We start from the raw sequence: 19,461 nt of genomic DNA, 5'->3' as shown, positions 1-19,461 counted from the left end.
AGTGGGAGTTTTACATATTATCATATGTTAAATGTCCTGTGAACCACACAGGCTTAGAAATTGTCTGGAAACTTATGACTGCGATGGAAAAATAGTCACTTGTGGAGTGGTTGCTGGAGGTTTTTGACGACGATGATGCCATATCAAAAATGTCCTTGCGCCTGCTTTGGTCACCAGCAGATCATTGCTTCGAGTTTGCATGGAACCAACCAAGCAACCAAAGCAATTTCATGCTGTTGGTGCAGCACCGTATGTCTCTTTGCAGCCAGTTTCACTTTAGCAACACCTATCAACCTTCAGCAAACAATTTGTCGTGGAATACACACTTTTCCCCAGCAATCGATGGTTACTGGGGCCTTACTGGTCTCTAATCCTCGGGCTTTAGCAACTGATTTCACAACAACTTCCAGCAAATAGTTACACCCATTTGGAGAATACATATTTTCCCTGGGAGCAGAGGTTGACTGATGGTTGCAGTCTGTAGGCTGTGTAATGACTAAAGTAATCAGGATCAGGCTTTGTTTCATCACACTCTTTGAAACAAAGCTGGTTAATGCTTTTGACAGTTTCTTATCCAAAGTAAATTCAAAACCGAAAATGTGACACATGGTTTATCTCACAAACGTTTCAGCTAAAAAAACATCCATATAGTAAGCTGCCATGTTTAAATGGCAAAAGCCTGAAAAATGGGAACCAAAGGCATAATTTGCCATTTGCTGACATGTTTACCCATTCTTAACAGATGAAACATGTTTTGCTTCATGAGCTGGAGCAAACATGAAGTTCCAGCTCAAGACCGGCTCCCTCCTCCTGTCCTTTAAACACACAGGGGTGCAGGCTGCTGATTCCTCCTCTCCCACTGGCATCTGAGTACAAAAGCTCCTTTGAAAATGACTTTGACTGGAACTGCAGCACGCAACCTTGAAAGCCACACAGACAGAGTCAGTGAGAGCCGATCCAAATCCAACGGCTGCTGAGCGGAGAGCAGCATGCACGACACTTTGTGTTTAGTGGTACGGATGCTCATTGGATGCCGTAAATGAGCAGGAATATAAGATGCTGCGGGACAATAGGAACGGGCGTCGTGCTTATTTCTGGTAACAGTCTATCAGCTTATTTCATGTGTGATCTCATCAGCTGTCTTTACTGCACATTAAAGCAATATCACTGTCATCAGTTTCAGAGAGTCATTTTTATCAACATAGCACATTAAGATCGATGATTTCATTGTGTTTCAAAGCACATAGTACAATCAAAATGAAGCCTTTCATCTTTGAGAGTACCAGAGGTGCTTTCTTTCAATAACACACTGGAAACCGTGAAGTGTTGAATCTGCAGCTTCCTTCCACCTTGTGGAATTTTAGTGCACTGTTTTCAGCCCTTCATCCCAAAGTTTTAGTGTTTTGGTTAAATCTTCCTCCCCTCACCGTGTTTCAGTTGCGCTATAACCATTTTCACCAAAAAAGCTCTCTGTAAAATGCTCTGACCATGACCCGGGCACCAACCTACAGCAAGTATTCAGCTTTAAGGATTTAGCTAGAGATAGTGCAAAAAGTTACTAACTTATAAATAAGTCTCATAATTTGTACTGAAAGCAGCATTGCACGTTTGTTTGTGGCTATGATGGGATAACCAGTGCTGCTGCTAACCTGGAGATTTAGTGCTTTTGTTCATTTATCAAGAGACATTGTAAGAGAATGGTACTAAAATTTTCAAATAAAAATCTAAGGGAGAAATTGGTGTTGAAATTTAAATTAAAGTCAATTCTTCTAAAATAACTCCCAGGCGGTGTTTCAAGATGGCTACCCAGTTTGTTTCCAGAAGGACTGATTTGGCTAACTGCATATAGACAGATGTTTTCACCACTGCTTCCCAAACCCTGCCAGAATAAAGCTGGTCTCAGGTGGACTTTGGTTAGTTACACTAAAAGGCACCATCAGCTAAATTTCACATTAGTAACTCCTACGCTGGGTTATTCTAACAGTGCAGAGCATGTTACTGTAAATTCTGTAAATTCTGACATAATACTGCAACCTACCATGTTTAGTCTATGCTTACTTTCTAACACAACCTTTAAATTTCTTTTTTTATTACTTAAAAAACAATCTATTGTAAAATAAAAGTAGCAATACAAACTAACAAGAGAAATTCAGCAACACCTGCCAAGGGCCATGGTTCGTGACTTTAAGTATCTTCAGGTCTTGGTTCATGACCTACGGATTAAAGAATGAGATCATGGATACTAAAGGTGGCTAGGCTCAGCCTTAGCTGTGGTCACTTAGGAGGGACCACTCCTCCACGTTAAAGGAGTGAGATGATGTAGTGCAGGCATCAGTATACATCCTGGGCATCTCCTGTGCGAGGTAATCCAGGTATGTCCTCCTGGGATGAGGCATACTCAGAAACGCTGGACAGATTACACCTCTGGCTTGGGAACACCTTGGTCAGAAGAGCTGGATAAAGTGCTTAATGAGAGAGCGGATATAATTTTGAGACTGGATTTTCTGTGTTGTCACTCTCGCCATCTCAGAGATTGATCTCAAATACAGCAAATGGACCGATAGCTAGCTAACAGTTTGTGTTTCAAAATCCAGTTGATAGTCTGTTTCAGGCCATATTTGTTGACATTTGAAATGACCTGCTAATTTTAAAAACATAGCTTATATGCCTGCTTTGCTTCTGTACTGCTAGCTACAGATAAATGAGGCCACTGGAAATCCAGTGAAATCTGTATGGATGCACGAGATGAATGGGTAGGATGTGCAGCGAGTAGTCTCCATGGCATCAGCAGGAAGGACTGCTTGGAAGCAGCAGTGAGATTTTTGATTGTTCCAAATCCTTGTAGTTTTCTGCCGATGATTGACTTATTTAGATGATTACCAAGAGTGACCGGTGAGTTCAAAACAAAAAGTGCTAAAAGCTCAGCATAAATTAAAAACATATTTCCTTCTAAAATGTTTCAAAGAGCATTAAGTTGTCAGAAATCCAAGATGATTATAATGTGATAAGTTGCATATAACAGGATCGGGTTGTACACAAAAAAACAAATGTGCAGTTTTTTTTACCAAGTATAAAAAAGACCGTTTGTACACGGTTGATGAAGTTAAATCTAAACTTAAAGCTTACGGTCAGTTGGCATAACCACATGCTCCATATTCATCATTTAGAATAAAGAGCGCACGACACAATGTTCCTCCCCTCAGTCACCTTTCTCTACACAGGTTTGTGATTATGTACTTTCTCAGAATGCATTTCAGCAGTTTCCCGTCTGACCTTGATCTGTATTATGCGGTTAAACTGAAACAACTGTAGTGGTAACAGCAGAGTGAAGTTACTGCTACCACGGCTGAAAAAGAAAACCCAACGCTCGTGCAAAATGCGGCTCATGTTTTAATTGCTGCATTGTGCACCTGGGTCTGGGTGCAATTCCCCCCTCCAGGGGCAAGGGTACCTAGACCCGGTTCGTAGAGTACGCTTGGGGAGTGTGATCGTGTGTACGTTGGTTGAGTGTGGAGTAAGTGCATATGAGAGCATGAGGGTGGGAATGGATGTTTGTGTCTGTGTGTGCCTGTATATCTGTGTCTATATGTCAGGTTGGGTATCAGACGCCACCTCTCTGGGGACATCTCAGGCCCTCCAAGGTTTGGAGGCCTATCTCCCCCTACCACCACTTCCCCTGCCAGTGGCGGACTCCCTCAGGTGTCGGTGCGTTGGTGGTTCTTTGTGTCTGGGGGTGGGCGTCCGGGTACACACCGGCTCATTCCTTGGCGGCCGCTTATCGGGGCCTGGAGCCTGGCTCCCCCTGGCTTCTGCTCCGCGGCTGCTGAGTGAGCCCTCATCTGGGACTCTCCTCAGCTCTTACTGGGACAGTGGCGCGGCTGCCCCTCTGTTGGTCTTCCTTGGTCTCTTGTGTTCTGGGGGCCTCTGGATGTCTGGAGTTTCGATCTCCTCCATACCTGCTTCATACCCTGGAGGACGGGGCTGTGGCTCCCCACACTCCCTAGCAGATCGTTACATGGAGAAACCTTTGGAATGCAAGCATGCTGATCCACACAGGTATGCACACAGGTGTACACACGGGTATTCACAGACGCGGACTACAGCTTTCTTGGCTGCTGCCTCAAAGCACATTGTGCGCTGTCTATCTTGCGTGCTGCACAATATCGTTTATTATTTAGTATCTACTGATATCTACTGCTAGCTAGTTTATTGTGATGGTGCCGTTTTTTTTATTATGTTGCTCTTTGTTTGCTTTCTCTGTTTTTTTTCTCCATACAGGTGACCCAGGTGTTTTGTTTGTTTGTTTGTTTGTTTTTCTTTCTTTCTTTCTTCCCCACTTTCTCACCGTCTCTTCTCCCCTCTGGTTTTCTTTCTTTCTCTCCCTCTCTTTCTTTCATTCTTTCTCCCTGTCCTATCCCCCAGTCATGTCTGTCCCGTTTGTAGCAACTGAAAATAAAATAAATTCATAATTATAATAAAGGTCAATCAAATGGACCAATATGGCAAGGCCATGATGATCCACTTGGTAAAATAAATCCGCTTGGCATCTTTCTTGGCCTTAAGACAACAATTCTGATGGCTAAAGATCCAAACGGGACAAAAAAACAAAAAACAAAAAAACAAAAAAACAAAAAAAAACAAAACAATTACTGCATTGTTTCTATTTACAGTTTGAACCAAAAAGCAACACATCACATTTTAAATCGGGACAAACAGAACTGATGCATTCTACTTTTTAACTTGCATTTTACACAGAAATGTGCAGTAGTTTATCCACAGTACCTGTCATCATCAGATTTTACCACGGGTTGATATGAAGGTCAATAGAGTTATCCACAGTACAGGACGTACATATTAAGTCCCAGTAACATTCCTGCTCTGAAAAAGCATAAAAACCAGTATACATGTTACCTGGTTCTTTTTTTGTTCCACCAAAGAACACTCAACGCCCATCTTACCCTGTACGTCCTCCAGTTAGCTTGATGATAATAATTTTGCACATGCATGCCCGTGCTCGCCCTTATACTCTGTGAAAAGCACATAAAGGCCTCCATAATGACCAATACTGTCTGCTCTGTTTCCCATGAAGGCAGCAGGCTGCGACTGATGTTGTGAAGCCGCCTCCCTCGGCTCTACCTGCTGGGAGGGCAAAATCAAAGCACAGGCTTCTGAGGGAGGGTGGATAGGAAAGTTCACACCTCTGACTAGAAGTCAATATCAAAATGTAGACTGGGACTGAGGATGGACATCAAAGTGTTCAGTCTAGTGTTATGATTATGTCCATTATCACAAGGAGCAGCCCCAGGAGAAGAAATAAGAGTCACGGGGTGATCCTGAATGATTATGCCCTTTGGGACTGGATCAAAGATTTCTACTGTAGAAGATTGTTTTTAGCATCCCCACTGATGTCTGCGTTACACAGGTCGTATAATCAGAAGTGTGCAGACAAAATCCCAGATGAGTCTGAAGCTCTTGGACAGGATGATGACAGGTAACACCCGAGTCTGAGCTAAAAAACCTTCTGTTGCCCTCAAAGTCACCTTTATAGATTTGTAATGCTTCTAATTCACTCTGTCTTCTAAACCAGGCTGAGAAGCAGGACTTTCTGCTTTTTAACTAAAACAGTTATTGCAACAGCTATCTGACAAAGTGTAAAATGAAGGATTCAAATATGTCTCTGGATTTCATTGTCCTTAAACACATTCTGAGAAGATGTCTAGGGTCGTTATTTATAAGACTTGTCTTATTAAAGCATTATCTGCATTCAAACACTGAAAGCTACCAGCTCCATTCAGCTGACATGCCGTAATCTTCTAGTAGCAGATTATAAAATAGTGCAAGTTTACATGACTTGAGCAATTTCTGTTGCTCCAAAATTCTCTTAAGATATACATTTTAATCAAATTGTAATCAAATGTGAATCCAAGCATGAGCACAATAGTTGGTAATGTTATCTGGAGCTTTCATGTAACAAACAAACATCACGTCCACCATCAGTACATACAAATCTAAATAAGGGAGTGTACTGGGACTGGGTAATTCATTGTAAATATTTTGACTTACAAAATTAATTTATTACCAGTTAGGAAAAGTCCCATTGATTAAATCTGTATCCCTGCAGCTTAACCTCTGGGTGATATGTGCACATCTTTATTGTAATGTAATGTTTTATCTGAGGAGCTACGGCAGATTATCTAAGAATGACTCAGAGCTTAACATTATCTGCTGCTCTACCAAACATGTGGCACAGTTCACTGCCATGTTAGATTTGAATTAAGTGTAAATGAGGTACTTGATATTATATTTTGGTGCTACAGTAAATGTCTTCAACTTTAAACAGAGTATGCTGCCAAAGGGCAGGACACACACAAGAGCCCTGATCATGAGGGGCATTACGACGTCAGAGGGTCGGGTTCATTGGGATTTATGTGTGCCTTGTTTTCACATCGTTATCTACAGCAGTATTATGGAAATCCATGTAAAGTTTATATGAAAGTGAAAAGCTGGAGGGCTGGATTAGGTTCTTTGCTATTTACATAAAAAATAAAGCCTATTGGTGGATTTTGTTTTCTGCAGGAATATGCAAAGTGTTTCATCACAAGGTCTGTTTGTTTCAACAGGTCCTTTCATTGCTCCCCCCCATCTGAAAACTGCCCTGTGCATACAGCTCAGCTCCTGACCAGTGAGGGAGCATAAATCCCAGAGCAGTAAAAACATATGCTTAAATTAAAGCTTTGAAAAAACAAACAAACAATGAATGTGAATGTATTTATACCCCAGACTGAATAGAAAAGATGGATGTAGCCAGAATGACAACACTCATTAATTTGATTAGTGAGGTACTTATCAATCAGAAGATAGCCACACTCCAAATCACTCCATGTTTAGTGTTTAATTTATTATTATAAATGAGGAAAAATTACAAAATGAACATCATATCATATTAAATGAGACTTGAAACTAAGAACAGAGACCACAAACTCACAATTAAAATCTTGACTGAAGTCATAGATAAGTTAGCATTAGAGACGCTTCCCCATAGACTTCTATACAATCAGACTCTTTTTGCATCAAGAGGATTGGGATGAGGAGCTGCCCCTGCTGGTCACTGGAAGGACTGTAGGATTAAGGTATTAATTAGGAATAGGTTCCTAAAGATTAAGATTAAGGTACCTAAATCTTCTTAGAACCAGAAGTTACATCCATCTTTTAAAACCTATGATTTATACATGTTTCTATATCATGTGTAGAAACATGTTTATATATCAATTCTCACGTTGTCTGACATCATTACTCTTGTCCTATCATCTTCCTTCTACCTTCTTTGACCCAATGAGCCTCCCATTGTTTGGTTTAAGTGTCCATTATTGTCCCTTTCAGACTCATTCGTTCCCCCCATCTCGAACTCACAGATACCTCAGTCATAGCTCCATCTAAGCCTCAGACTCCGGGGAGGTGTCCTAAAGCCTATCAGTGCTGGGATTCAGTTCTCCCATGATGGATCATCGGAGTGTAATTGCCAAATATATATATCAAGTCTCAGTGTGTCTGTATCTGTTGTATTAAAGTTTTGATTTAGTAGTCGAGTTGTTTAGACATTTCCCATGTTGTATTTGCCAACCTCTCACTGCTGAGACATCATGCAGTTCCTCTTGTACACCATCCTCTATTTATCAGCACAGCAGGGGGAACGTGCTTTGGGTGGATAACCAGTTTCTTTCCTCTTGTCCTTTCCCAAAGGTGTTTTTTTCAGTTCTACTTTTGGCTTTTTATTCTTCGGAGGTTTGGCACCACCCTACACTGGTTCCTCTTTTCCTCCCTTTTAAAATGCACAAAGAAAATAAAGGGAGGAAGGTATAATAAGAGCCCAACCCTTCCTCAAAAATACAAACTGATGGAGCAGCCTGATGGAGCAGCCTGGCGACCTGGGCCTCATATCAAAGAGAATTGGGGGGTTGTTATCTGGAGGTGCAGTGGCAGACCTCTGCTGCTTCTGCCCCTCTCATTAATCCTTCTCCCTCCCTCCTTCCCTTCACTGCTTTTCCTCCTCCCTTCCTCAGCACTTGTCACCAAGCTGTCAGCTGCCTGCTCAACTGTAGACACACGGACCAGCCTGGGGATGGGATGCATGGCAGGGATGGAAAGAAAGATGGAAAGACAAAGAGAGAGAACTGACAGATCCAATATGAAAGAGAAAAAAAGAGTTGGAGGTGTAAGCCAAGCTTGTCAGCCCTAGCAAACAACAGAAGAGATCAATTTCTATGAACTCTAATCCATCCTGTAAGTGTCTTCTTTTTCCTGCCAGTGTCTGAGTACAAAGAAAACCCAAAGCAGAAACACTGCTCTCTCAATCCTGTCAATTCACCTGCTAAAGAAACAGAAAGAGAGAAGGAATAGAGAGAGAAAGCAAGGAGAATATCAGCTGTGGCAGCAGCCTAGTTTCTTGCCAGAAAACATGGCGAGGTTCGATTCATCAGTGACATACGAGGTACAAGTGAAGCAGCAGTGGGAGTGAGCTGACTGCTGCCTCGGCCCATTATATGTGCGATTACAGGGGTTGAAGAAACAGATGGTAGTCAGGTAAGGAGCTGGTTTAGATTTCAGTAAGATTTAAACACCAACAAACTTCCCGTCGCAAACTATCCTGCAATTTGTGGTCAGCTGTTATGGTCTTGTGAGGAAGGTGAATAATTAGCACAGGAGGATGTTTCCAGCCCACCAGGACGGGTTTAATGATCTAAGACTAGCAGGACACATCTTCAGAATCAAAGAACTTCTAAGCATATAGTTAGAAATCTCCACCCACTTATTTTTGGTCCGTTTGTTTAATGCTTAAGAAATATCCAACTTTGTCATGCTTATTTGAGTTTGATCCAGTTCCCTTTCTATCATAAACGGAGGTGTGTAATCCATGGTATCTTAAATAGTGAGTGTATCAAACATCCACGGTGCTGACTGATCACATCCTCTCTACAAACTGAAAATGCATCTGTATACAATAGACAATGAAAGCAGCAGAAGAGTCCAGAGACTTGCTAGCGGCTTAGTGAGCTTGCAGCAGTCACAGCAGATGGCCCCGCCCTCCCTGAGCCTGGTTCTGCCAGAGGTTTCTTCCTGTTAAAAGGGAGTTTTTCCTTCCCACTGTTGCCAAAGTGCTTGCTCATAGGGGGTCATATGATTGTTGGGTTTTTCTCTGCATGTGTTATTGTAGGGTCTACCTTACAATATAAAGTGCCTTGAGGTGACTGTTGTTCTGATTTGGTGCTGTGTAAATAAAATTGAATTGAATTGATTATGCAAGCATTTCTTGAACTAAATTCTAAACACGCTGAAAGCGATGAACCTGCTGATCCTGAGTCGTGTTTGTCCAGTCAGTTTGGTGTCCACATCACGTTTAGCTACCACTTTGGTTATATACCACAACACGGGTCAATAAAGAGATCACACTTCATTCTGCTGTGTAAACTTTGTGACATTGAAATTCAACCTCATGGACGAAGAATCCAAAGTCAGTAGTATTAATCATCTGGGCTTACTATATTTAGCACCAGCCCATGCTCTCACCTATTTCCACCTTAAGTTGGATTAGTGACTCAATTTTTCCACTCATCTCTTGGCAACCTGCACAGAGATGAGTTGTTCTGCTTGTGAAAACAATTATTTTTACCCCAGACTATATCCTTCCTGGTATTTCTGAGTTGCGATAATAAAAGTCTCCTTAAGATTTTTAAAATTTTGAACAAAGATATTTCAGTTGGCTAAAAGAGGCGCACCAGCTGAAAGAGCAGCTGTGCTGTCCCTAAAGAGCCACTGTAAAAACCAGCAGTGGCTGCTAGTTTGTTTTTATCCTGTAGTAAGTGGTGCTAAATTTGGTCTGTGAACTTCTGTTTGACAAAGTTTGTAGATGGGCATCAATCTTCTTCTCATACCACAGTTTGGGGTGGCTGAGGGTCACAGCAGGTCATCTGCTAATTGGGTGGTTGGTATTTTGATCCCTGGCTGCTTCAGTCTGCATGCTTCACCAAAACTCTGAACCCTGAGCTGCCCCTGATGCATTCACTGGAGTGTGTGAGTGTTAGACAGAAAGCACTTAGATGTTGGAAAAAAGCGCTTGTATGAATGTGACTAAGACAAGTTGAATGAAGCACTTTGAGTGCTTAACCAGAGAGGAAAGTTCTGCTTAAGAACCAGTCCATTTACAGCTTCTGTCCTTGCTGTTTATTTGTTTTACCCTTCTGACTCTACACCTGCACCAGCACCAGTGTCTCTTTACCCAGTTTTCACTCCCGTCATTCCCATCCCATCATTTACTGCATGATTGTACGTTGGTAGCTCACTGTGTAATGCTTGATGGTCATAAACAAACACAATGCAGTGAGTCATGTTTACTTGTGCTGACTGTTGAATTTCTGGAAACTGGACTGAAAGTTGTTCTAAAGACAGCTTGCATTTGACAGCATGCACACTGTTCAGTGTGGGATAACTTATTTCACCCATCCATCTATCCATCCACTGCGGCAGGGATAGCTCAGTAGGTAGTGGTGGCCCCATGATCGGAAGGTTGGTGGTTCGAATCCACTGAACGGCTACCCTGAGGTACCCCTGAGCAAAGTACCATCCCTACACACTGCTCCCCGGGTGCCCAATGGCTGCCCACTGCTTCACTGAGTGAATGGGTTAAATGCAGAGAGGACTTTCCCCATGGGGATCAATAAAGTATACTTTCTTTCATTTTCTTCCGCTTATCCGGGGCCAGGTCGCGGGGGCAGCAGCCAAAGCAGAGAAGCCCAGACCTCCGTCTCCTCAGCAAACTCCTCCAGCTTATCCGGGGGGACACCAAGGCGTTCCCAGGCCAGCCGAGAGGTGTAATCTCTCCAGCATGTCCTGGGTCTGCCCCGGGGCCTCCTCATGGTGGGACATACCTGGAGGCCTCCTTGTCAGATGCCCGAACCACCTCAACTGGCTCCTTTTGATGTGGAGGAGCAGCAGCTCTACTCTGAGCCCCTCCCGGATGGGCAAACTTCTCACCCTATCTCCAAGGGAGAGGCCGGCCACCCATCGGAGGAAGCCCATTTCTGCCGCTTTTATTCGCGATCTCGTTCTTTTGGTCACTACCCACAGCTCGTGACCATAGGTGAGGGTAGGGACGTAGATCGACTGGTCAACTGAAAGCTTCGCTTTTACTCTCAGCTCTCTCTTCAACACAACAGACCGGTACAGCATCCGCATCACTGTGGCCGCCGCACCAATCCGTCTGTCGATCTCCCGCTCCCTTCTCCCATCACTCGCAAACAAGACCCAGAGATACTTAAACTCCTTCACTTGGGGCAGGGTCTCGTCCCTGACCCGGAGTGGGCACTACACTCTTTTCCGCCTGAAGACCATGGCCTCAGATTTGGAGGTGCTGATTCTCATTTCCAGCTGCGTCACACTCGGCTGCGAACTATTCAAGGTGAGCTGGAGGCCATCACCTGATGAAGCCAACAGAACCACATCATCTGCGAAAAGCAGAGATGATATCCTGAGACCACCAAAGTGAAAGCCTTCTGCCACTTGGCTACGCCTTGAAATTCTGTCCATACAAATTATGAACAGAATCTGTGATAAAGGGCTGCCCTGGCTGACCCACCAGGAACAAGTTCGACTTATTGCCGGCTATGCAACGGTTGTATAAGGACTGAATGGCCCGTAGCAATGGGCCAGTCACCCCATACTCCTGGAGCACCCCCGACAGGACACCCCAAGGGACACGATCGAATGCCTTCTCCAAGTCCACAAAACACATGTAGACTGGTTGGGCCATGTCCCCTCAAGTATCCTCGAGAGGATAAAGAGCTGATCCAGTGTTCCACGACCAGGACGAAGACCGCATTGTTCCTCCTGAATCCGAGGTTTCGACTAGCAGACAAACTCTCCTTTCCAGCACCCCGGCATAGTCTTTCCCAGGGAGGCTGAGGAGTGTGATTCCCCTGTAGTTGGAACACACACCGGGTCCCCTTTCTTAAAGATGGGAACCACCACCCTGGTCTGCCAATCCAGGGTACTGCCCCTGATCTCCACGCAATAGAGGTGTGTATTCCTTCCTTCCACCGCCTGACAATTTTCTCAGTCGAAGTCAGCAGCACTCCACCCGCACTATACACAGTGGAGGTAAAGCACCGCTTTCCCCTCCTGAATTGCCTGATGGTTTGCTAGAATCTCTTCGAGGCAGTCCGAAAGTCTTTTTCCATGGCCTGAGAAAGTGAGGAAACAAAAGCATTGAAGCATTGTGAACCTGTATAATCACAACAGAAGAATCCACAGATGGATTGTTTTCCATTCGGGGTGGGGACTGTGCTTTGGGGAAAGTATGAAAGGGTTCAGGGTGGAGTGAACTGTGTGTGTGTGTGTGTGTGTGTGTGTGTGTGTGTGTGTGTGTGTGTGTGTGTGTGTGAGATATCGTCAGGATGTTGCTGGAGACAGATTAGTGCAGCAACAGAGGGATTGTCAGATGATGACGCGGTACAACTCAAAGACATCCTCTGCTGCAGTACTGTCACTTTCCTCTTCTTGGGGCTTATTTTGGGAGTGCTTCTCTCTTTTTTCCTTGTGTGCTTCTCACATCATGCTTTGCATTCACACTTCCACTGTTCCACAACATGCTCACCTGCTGTTGGTCAAAATCTCGTGTAATTGGCTTAGTAGTTACTTTTTCCTGCGTGGGATGCATGTTGTGCTTTCAAGATTGGCAAGCTCTGAACAAACAGATCTCCACCTGCTTTGAGTATTCTGGTTGGTGCTTACAGATGGGCAATCAGTGACTGAAGTGGCTCTTGCAAATATTCCACATTCAGTTTTATTTGGAAGGTGCTGGCAGCCGTAATGTCACACTATAGCCTGGTAAGCCTCAATAACACAGGGGACTCGTGACTCCTTGGATTGCTGTGGTTGCCTGTAGTTTGTATAGAAGATGACAAGTTGTCTGCAAATTGCCAAATAACCACAGACAAGTAGTGAAATTTGAAAAATCTAAATCAGGAATGGAGAGCGTTCACCTTCAAAATAAAATGTGTGCCTTTCTGTTGAAACCACCACTTTTCAAAGGTGTTTTCTTTACAGATGGTTGGTCTCTGTTTCCCGTTTCACTGCTGCTTACCAAATCGTTAACAAGTGTTTGCACGTGTTGGCAACTCTCTCATAAATTACACGTGACCATACTAATCTGCTAGCAACCACAGCAATTACAATGAGGTTTTCAATACAGTGGCAAATACTTCTTTGTGACTGATTTCACCTAGTGACACCAAGCAACCTCCCTCATTCTTGACAAGCTGACAGCAGGTTGCCAGCTGGTCTCTTTGTGACGGTGGCCTTAATGTCCCCCAAAGCTGTTCTCTTCAATTCATGACAAATAAAAAAAAGCAATGTCTCGTGGTTGAGCTTGGATTTGCACAAACTATTTCCAAACTGAAATGTTGTGTTTGCTGTGATGTTTCAAAGATCAAACACTGCTACCCCAGATGACTTGGAGAAGGTTGCTCACATAATTAGTTGCTCATACATCACTCAGGTGTCTTAGTTAAATACCATTAAGCACAAAAACACAGAAAGTATCTTATTATCTATTTTTGTGATCTCTGGTTCATCTAAGTGTTTTTATTTTCCAAGGATAAAAATAGTGATGCTTACTGCTCAGTAATTGTGTGATTAATATTAAATTATATGTGATTATGAGATTTTAAACTATGATTAAAGGACAACAAAAAAAGTATAATTTATGTTGGCTTTGATAAATACAGTATTTTTCTGCAAATGATTGACTTCAATTTATCAATCTAATGCTAAATCACAACAACAGTTCTCTCAAGGTGTAAAGTAAAGACCCCACAGTAATACAAAGAAAACAAAGAAAACTCTCTAGCACGAGTACAAGTAAACTGCATTTCTGCTGTTTTCTTTTTAAAGTGAGTCACACCTCAGTAACATCATGATGGATCTGGATCTGTAGTGATCGGCTCTTTATGCCTTCAGTGCCTTTTAACACTGAACGCCTGAACTATGTGTAGATGTGGTCAATGAAAAGATGGACCACTGTTTTTCTTTCCTATACCCTTCATGTGTCAGGAGAAATCCAGAAAAAAAGAATGCATTGATATAGATTTTTTTTAAAGCTCCCATCAGAAGGCATTCCTTTGGGAAAAGCTGCACCTGTCACAGTTGGAGCAGTGAGCAGCAGAGTGAGCCCTTTCTAAATGAGAATTAAAGCATGACAAAAAGGAGACTGACTGAGAACAGCATGGCTTCAACTTGAATAAATCTTTGCCCTGTTTTTCAAGCATTCGAGCTTTTTCTTTTTGAATATTTGAGAGGGGTTACCGGCCTTTTCGCTCTCACACACTCATACAAACCACGCTGTTAGTGTTGAATATGCAACAATATTGCATGCAACAAGTTGATTTCCAATCCAAGGTCGTCAGCACAAATGAACAAGACAGGCTGACTGTTTGGTGCAGGAATGCAGAAGATTAAATGTTATTTACAGAAGCTTTAGGGTTGTGTAGCTGCAACTATTTTAATCTCAGTCTGTCTGTTAAAACCCCAAACATCATCCTCAGAAGTACGTAAATGCAGTCGCCTCAAGCTACAGTCTTCATATGCTATTGTCACTAAATGCTACAGGCTTGTATTTATTATGAAAAAAAGGGCTCACTTGAATAAAACTTGGTTGCTTAAGCCAAAGAACTTGTTAAGCTGCTGGTTTTACTTCTTTGTTAAGCATCCTAAGAAACACATGCTTTTGTGTTTCATGATCATGACACAGATAAAGCAGCAGCCAAAAAGCAAAAAGTCCACAAACCAGTGCGTAATGTCATGTGGCTACATCTATCGTCTGCATAGAGTGTATGATGTCAAAAGGATGGTCGACTTAATACAGCAATTCAATTTTATTTTATTTATATAGCACCAAATCACAACAACAGTCGTCTCAAGGCGCTTTATATGGTAAGGTAGATCCTACAAAACTAAATACAGAGAAAAACCCAACAATCATATGACCCCCTATGAGCAAGCACTTTGGCAACAGTGGGAAGGAAAAACTCCCTTTTAACAGGAAGAAACCTCCGGCAGAACCAGGCTCACGGAGGGGCGGGGCCATCTGCTGTGACATGCTGGGGTGAGAGAATAATCTTAGTAATGAATAATCTTAAAAGTAGAGATAGTGTCTGTCTCCTGAATCCAAACAGGAAACTGGTTCCAGAGAAGAGGGGCCTGAAAACTGAAGGCTCTGCCTGTATGGTAAAACCGTACAACAGGTAAAACGACACCATTTACAGCTGCAATCTACTGCAAAGCAACAAGCTTGAAACTTTCCTCAACCGCTTGATGCTCCCTCCCTCCGGGCTGTGTTTGGTTGAGACAATTCTTTACTTGTCAATTTATTGCGCTGGCAGTGTGTATATTTTTATATCTCATAACTCTAGGTTTCTTTGTTTGCTCTCACGACATCAAGAGCTCCTCAATAAAAGAAGGCAGAAGCAGCTGGATGCAGGCACACACACACACACACACACACACACACACACACACACACACACACAGATGCTGTAAATAACACCAGCATATGTCCCTGACAAATGTGTAATCTGCACACACACTGAGCACGAGGATCAATCTGTAGCCCGCCGCAGCCGTATGTTACACTGATGCGGATTAAGATATTGTATCTGCAGACAAAAGGAGTCAACCGCCTTTGTGCAGAAAACCCATCTTAAGATAAGAGAGATCTCATCTCCTCAGCCTAATTCACAGCCTCCTTCTGCTCTCCTGTATCTCTGCCGCAGATAATGGCAGATAAATAAACCATAGGATATCCACGCATGCTGTCTTTGCCACACTGCAACCCACCGTGGCAAGATGTTACAAACAAGACAAAGCAACTGTAGCTCAGCTAAACATATGCAAGCTGCAGGTTGTCCCTCTGCTCGCATTCCCACAGTGCATTATATCAGCCCAGCTGCCACATGTGACATTATATAGACATTATATGCATTACACCCTCTGCTTTTGTGAGGTGTCACTGTTTCTGGAGATCAGTGCAGATAAATAATGCATGCTGCTCAGACGCGGCATGACTGCTGAATGCGCACTGAAGGCAGTATAGCTCTTTTCTCCCAGCACTTACACAGCAAGCAACACTTAAAGCATCCATTAACATCACACCAACACTTACGCTGCCCCTTGCTTTTTGAGCTCATCTGGGAAATTACTTATCAGAAAAATCAGAGCACATTCTGGACTGGTTGTCTTGTTTGTCTCTCGGGACATCTGCTGAACCCCGAGTGATGCGCTCGATGAATGCCAGCACACTCACAACTTAGGCTGCGCTCCCAGCACCAAGTTCCTAGCATTCTCTGTTGCACCTGAATGTCTGCATTACGTTTCAGCATGCACAAAGGCTACAAGCCGTGCTTCAGAGGGGAAGAAGAAGTGAGCTGTCTCACCTGTATGTATGCGGAAGGTCTCTTCTGTCCTGGCCGTGTACAACGCACAGAGCTGAAACTTCTGTCTCATCAGCGCTGCTGGATAAACCTCCCCCCCTCACTCTCTCTCTCTCTCTCTCTCTCTCGCAGTCTGCTCTCCCACCCTCCCGGCTTTCCCTTTTTGCTCTTTTTTCCCTGTATCTCACTGTGTTTTCTCCATCTGTCTTTTTCTCCCTACTTCAGTGCCTTCCATCAACCTGCTGCTGCTCATGTTGTCTTTGTACATATATATGTATATATTCTACGGCTATATTGCTATTGGAGGCTATAATTTGATAAAGAGCTTTTAGATGAGGTGCAATGCGTACCACTGCAGTGCTGGAGAGATGCACTCGGATATGATGCTCTGTTAACCTAGATCCTAGTCTGTGTGTGTGTGCGTGCGTGTGTATGTGTTCCCACCTGTGTTTTCTGGTGTGTGCGTGTTTGTGTGTATGTTCACAGATAATGGGAGGGGAGGAGTCTCCGTGCCATAACAACCGTTGGGCTTCGCTATTTGGCGACAGCGCTGCCAACTTCCTCCCTCCCGCTTCTTTGTTGGGAGTTATTTTCTCACCTCTGGGAGGATGGTGGGTAAGGCGCGGGGGTAGTGGGATGAAGAGACACACAGAGAATACGTGTAATGCTCTCAAATTGAAATTCATCCTACCCGTCTCCCTTTATAATCTCATTCAAATTCCACAGTCTGTTGCTCACTCATATTTAAATGAGCACTTGACTAAATCCCTCCTGTGCTTTCGCTTTTCTCGGTCAGCCTTTGGCAGGCTGCCGTGCTCTGTTGCTCTCCATCTTCCTGGACGCTTCTCGGCAAACTGGCCAATACGCGTATATAGAACTAAAAGAGTGGGCATTGAGGCCACGCAGATCTAATGTCAGGCAGTACACATGCAACCCACTTTGAAGGTAAATGAGTGTGAATGGACCAAAGCTCAGGATGACACTGACAGAGCGTTTCTGAAATTCTTGTAACTTTTCACACATAACCGCAGAAAAACTAGAAAGACTGTGGTGTTAGCAAACAACTGAATAAATAAGCTCCAGTTTGTTTGTGCTTTTCAAGAACTGGTGTCAGCTCACCATATTGTTGTCTTCATTGAGTCTTTGGGGTTTTTTGAGGTCTAGAACTGTTTGAAAATGATAAGGTTTCCGAAAGAGACTCAGGCACAGGCCAGGGTTTTCCTTTAAGCGAAGGACAGTGCGTTTATTTACAGTGAACACATACACCAAGTGGCTATATACAACGTGCAGGGGAAACGGGTCCGGGTCGCCAGGGTCCTTGGGAATCAGGGTTGGGAGAAGGGTGTTCCATACTTTCTGTACAAAAACGTTCCCCCTCAATCACTCCTCTCCGCATCGGGTTCCAAAAACGATCTACACACAAAACGTCGGGTTAGAAGGATAATTATAAGAAATTCTCAAAGTACAGGTTAGCAGAAACACAAGTCTAACTGACACTGATAGCTTAACGATCCAGCGAAGACTAGTGCAGACTCGCCATCTAAGTAGTGCAGTAATCAGCTGGGATCAGCGGCTGGTGTGGTGATGAGCAGGTGTGTGGGCCAGCAGCGGGAGCCCGCAGTGAGCATCGCCGTGGCGAGAGAGAGAGAGAGTGAGAGAGAGAGAGAGCGAGAGCGAGAGAGCAAACAAACCACAAACATATTGCCCAATAGCAGAAACGGCCCTAACCAATCTGGCGCCCTAGGCAAGATTTTAGGTGGCGCCCCCCTACATCAGCAGTGTAGTGTAATGTTGTAACAAATAATATTTCTATTAAATAAGCTTTACTTTGCATTTTAATTAACGTGGGATTATTTTTTGTATTTAGAAATAATAGTACCAACTTTTTTTTTTTTCCCAACATTTGTGGCACTGGCGTGGCGCCCCCTGATGGACAGCGCCCTTAGCATTTGCCTATACGGCCTATGCCACGGGCCGGCCCTGCCCAATAGAGGATTGACCAGCGGAGCACAGGGACCATGACAGAAAAGGCCTTCTTTTTCATCTTGTCTGACTGTTTGAAACATTAGAGAGGCTTGTGTTACTGAGACAGCCTCGAATGTCTCCAACCACGCTTCTAAAACCATAACCAATTAATACTGTAACTATGATGTCTATGGCTGCCCACTGCTTCCAAGCTCAGGATCCTTGATTGGACTCAGAGACCAGCTTGTGGTCTGACAGAAGCTAAAATTAGAAGAAGGGTAACAGCCTTTTGCCTTCAAGGCAGCCGATCTTGTGAGTAAGCTTAGAGCAGACCTTCCCAAAGTGTGGGGCCCGCCCCTTGGGGGGGGGGGGGGGGGCAGAGCCATTGCAGGGGGGCGTGGTATGAAAAAAGGCTTGGACACTGCTAGCACGGGGCACCTACACAAACGCAAAGCAGGAGATGACGCATCGCTGAATATGTTTCCAAACCAACTTCATTCTAAGCCAAAGACTAGAAAATATGGTGAAGCATATCTTCCCTTTGGCTTCACCTGCACAAGTGCCAAGGTAGCTCTCCCCTGCATAATTGGTTTTCCCTTAGTCAGGAGCACGTGCTGGGCTGTTCAAATCACGGACAAACAGTATCCCAACATTCTTGATTTTTAGTTCACAAACACTTCTCATAATGACTAACTACTCCTGACATTTTGGAGATATTAGCTCTTTATACAGTAAAGTTACAGCGGGATACAAATAACATCAGGCTGATCCTGCCACGATTTGTTCCCTTGGTTCAAAACATGGACAAACAGTATCCCACAGTTGTTTATGTTTTTGAACCCATTTTGCACAGAGAGGCATTTTTGGAAAAATGTATTGATAGCAGTGTTGAATATTATTACACAGGAAAAAAATAACTACAGGTAAAATAATTACACCGTGAGCATCTGCCTTTCTAAATGGAGGGACAGTAACTGCGTGTGTGTATGTAAGTGTGTAAAACCTGCAGATAGTCAGA

The 19,461-nt window shown here is 43.6% G+C and overlaps 1 protein-coding gene across 1 annotated transcript in view; it reads right to left on the bottom strand.

The window, feature by feature from the left end:
* The window catches only part of c1qtnf4 (C1q and TNF related 4), a 55,105-nt gene extending 38,498 nt beyond the window's left edge, over positions 1-16,607 (bottom strand). Inside the window, exon 1 of the mRNA XM_085276738.1 lies at positions 16,482-16,607. Within this exon, the coding sequence (XP_085132864.1) occupies positions 16,482-16,551 (70 nt within the window). The 5' untranslated portion in view covers positions 16,552-16,607. The remainder of the gene's footprint in view (positions 1-16,481) is intronic.
* Positions 16,608-19,461: the final 2,854 nt, after the last annotated feature.

Source organism: Mchenga conophoros, linkage group LG1, assembly GCF_057382185.1.
Source record: "Mchenga conophoros isolate Kocher_MC1m ecotype Shallow Benthic linkage group LG1, M_conophoros_male_GT1.1, whole genome shotgun sequence".
NCBI lineage: Eukaryota > Metazoa > Chordata > Actinopteri > Cichliformes > Cichlidae > Mchenga > Mchenga conophoros.
This window is presented reverse-complemented; position numbering and strand designations above follow the sequence as displayed.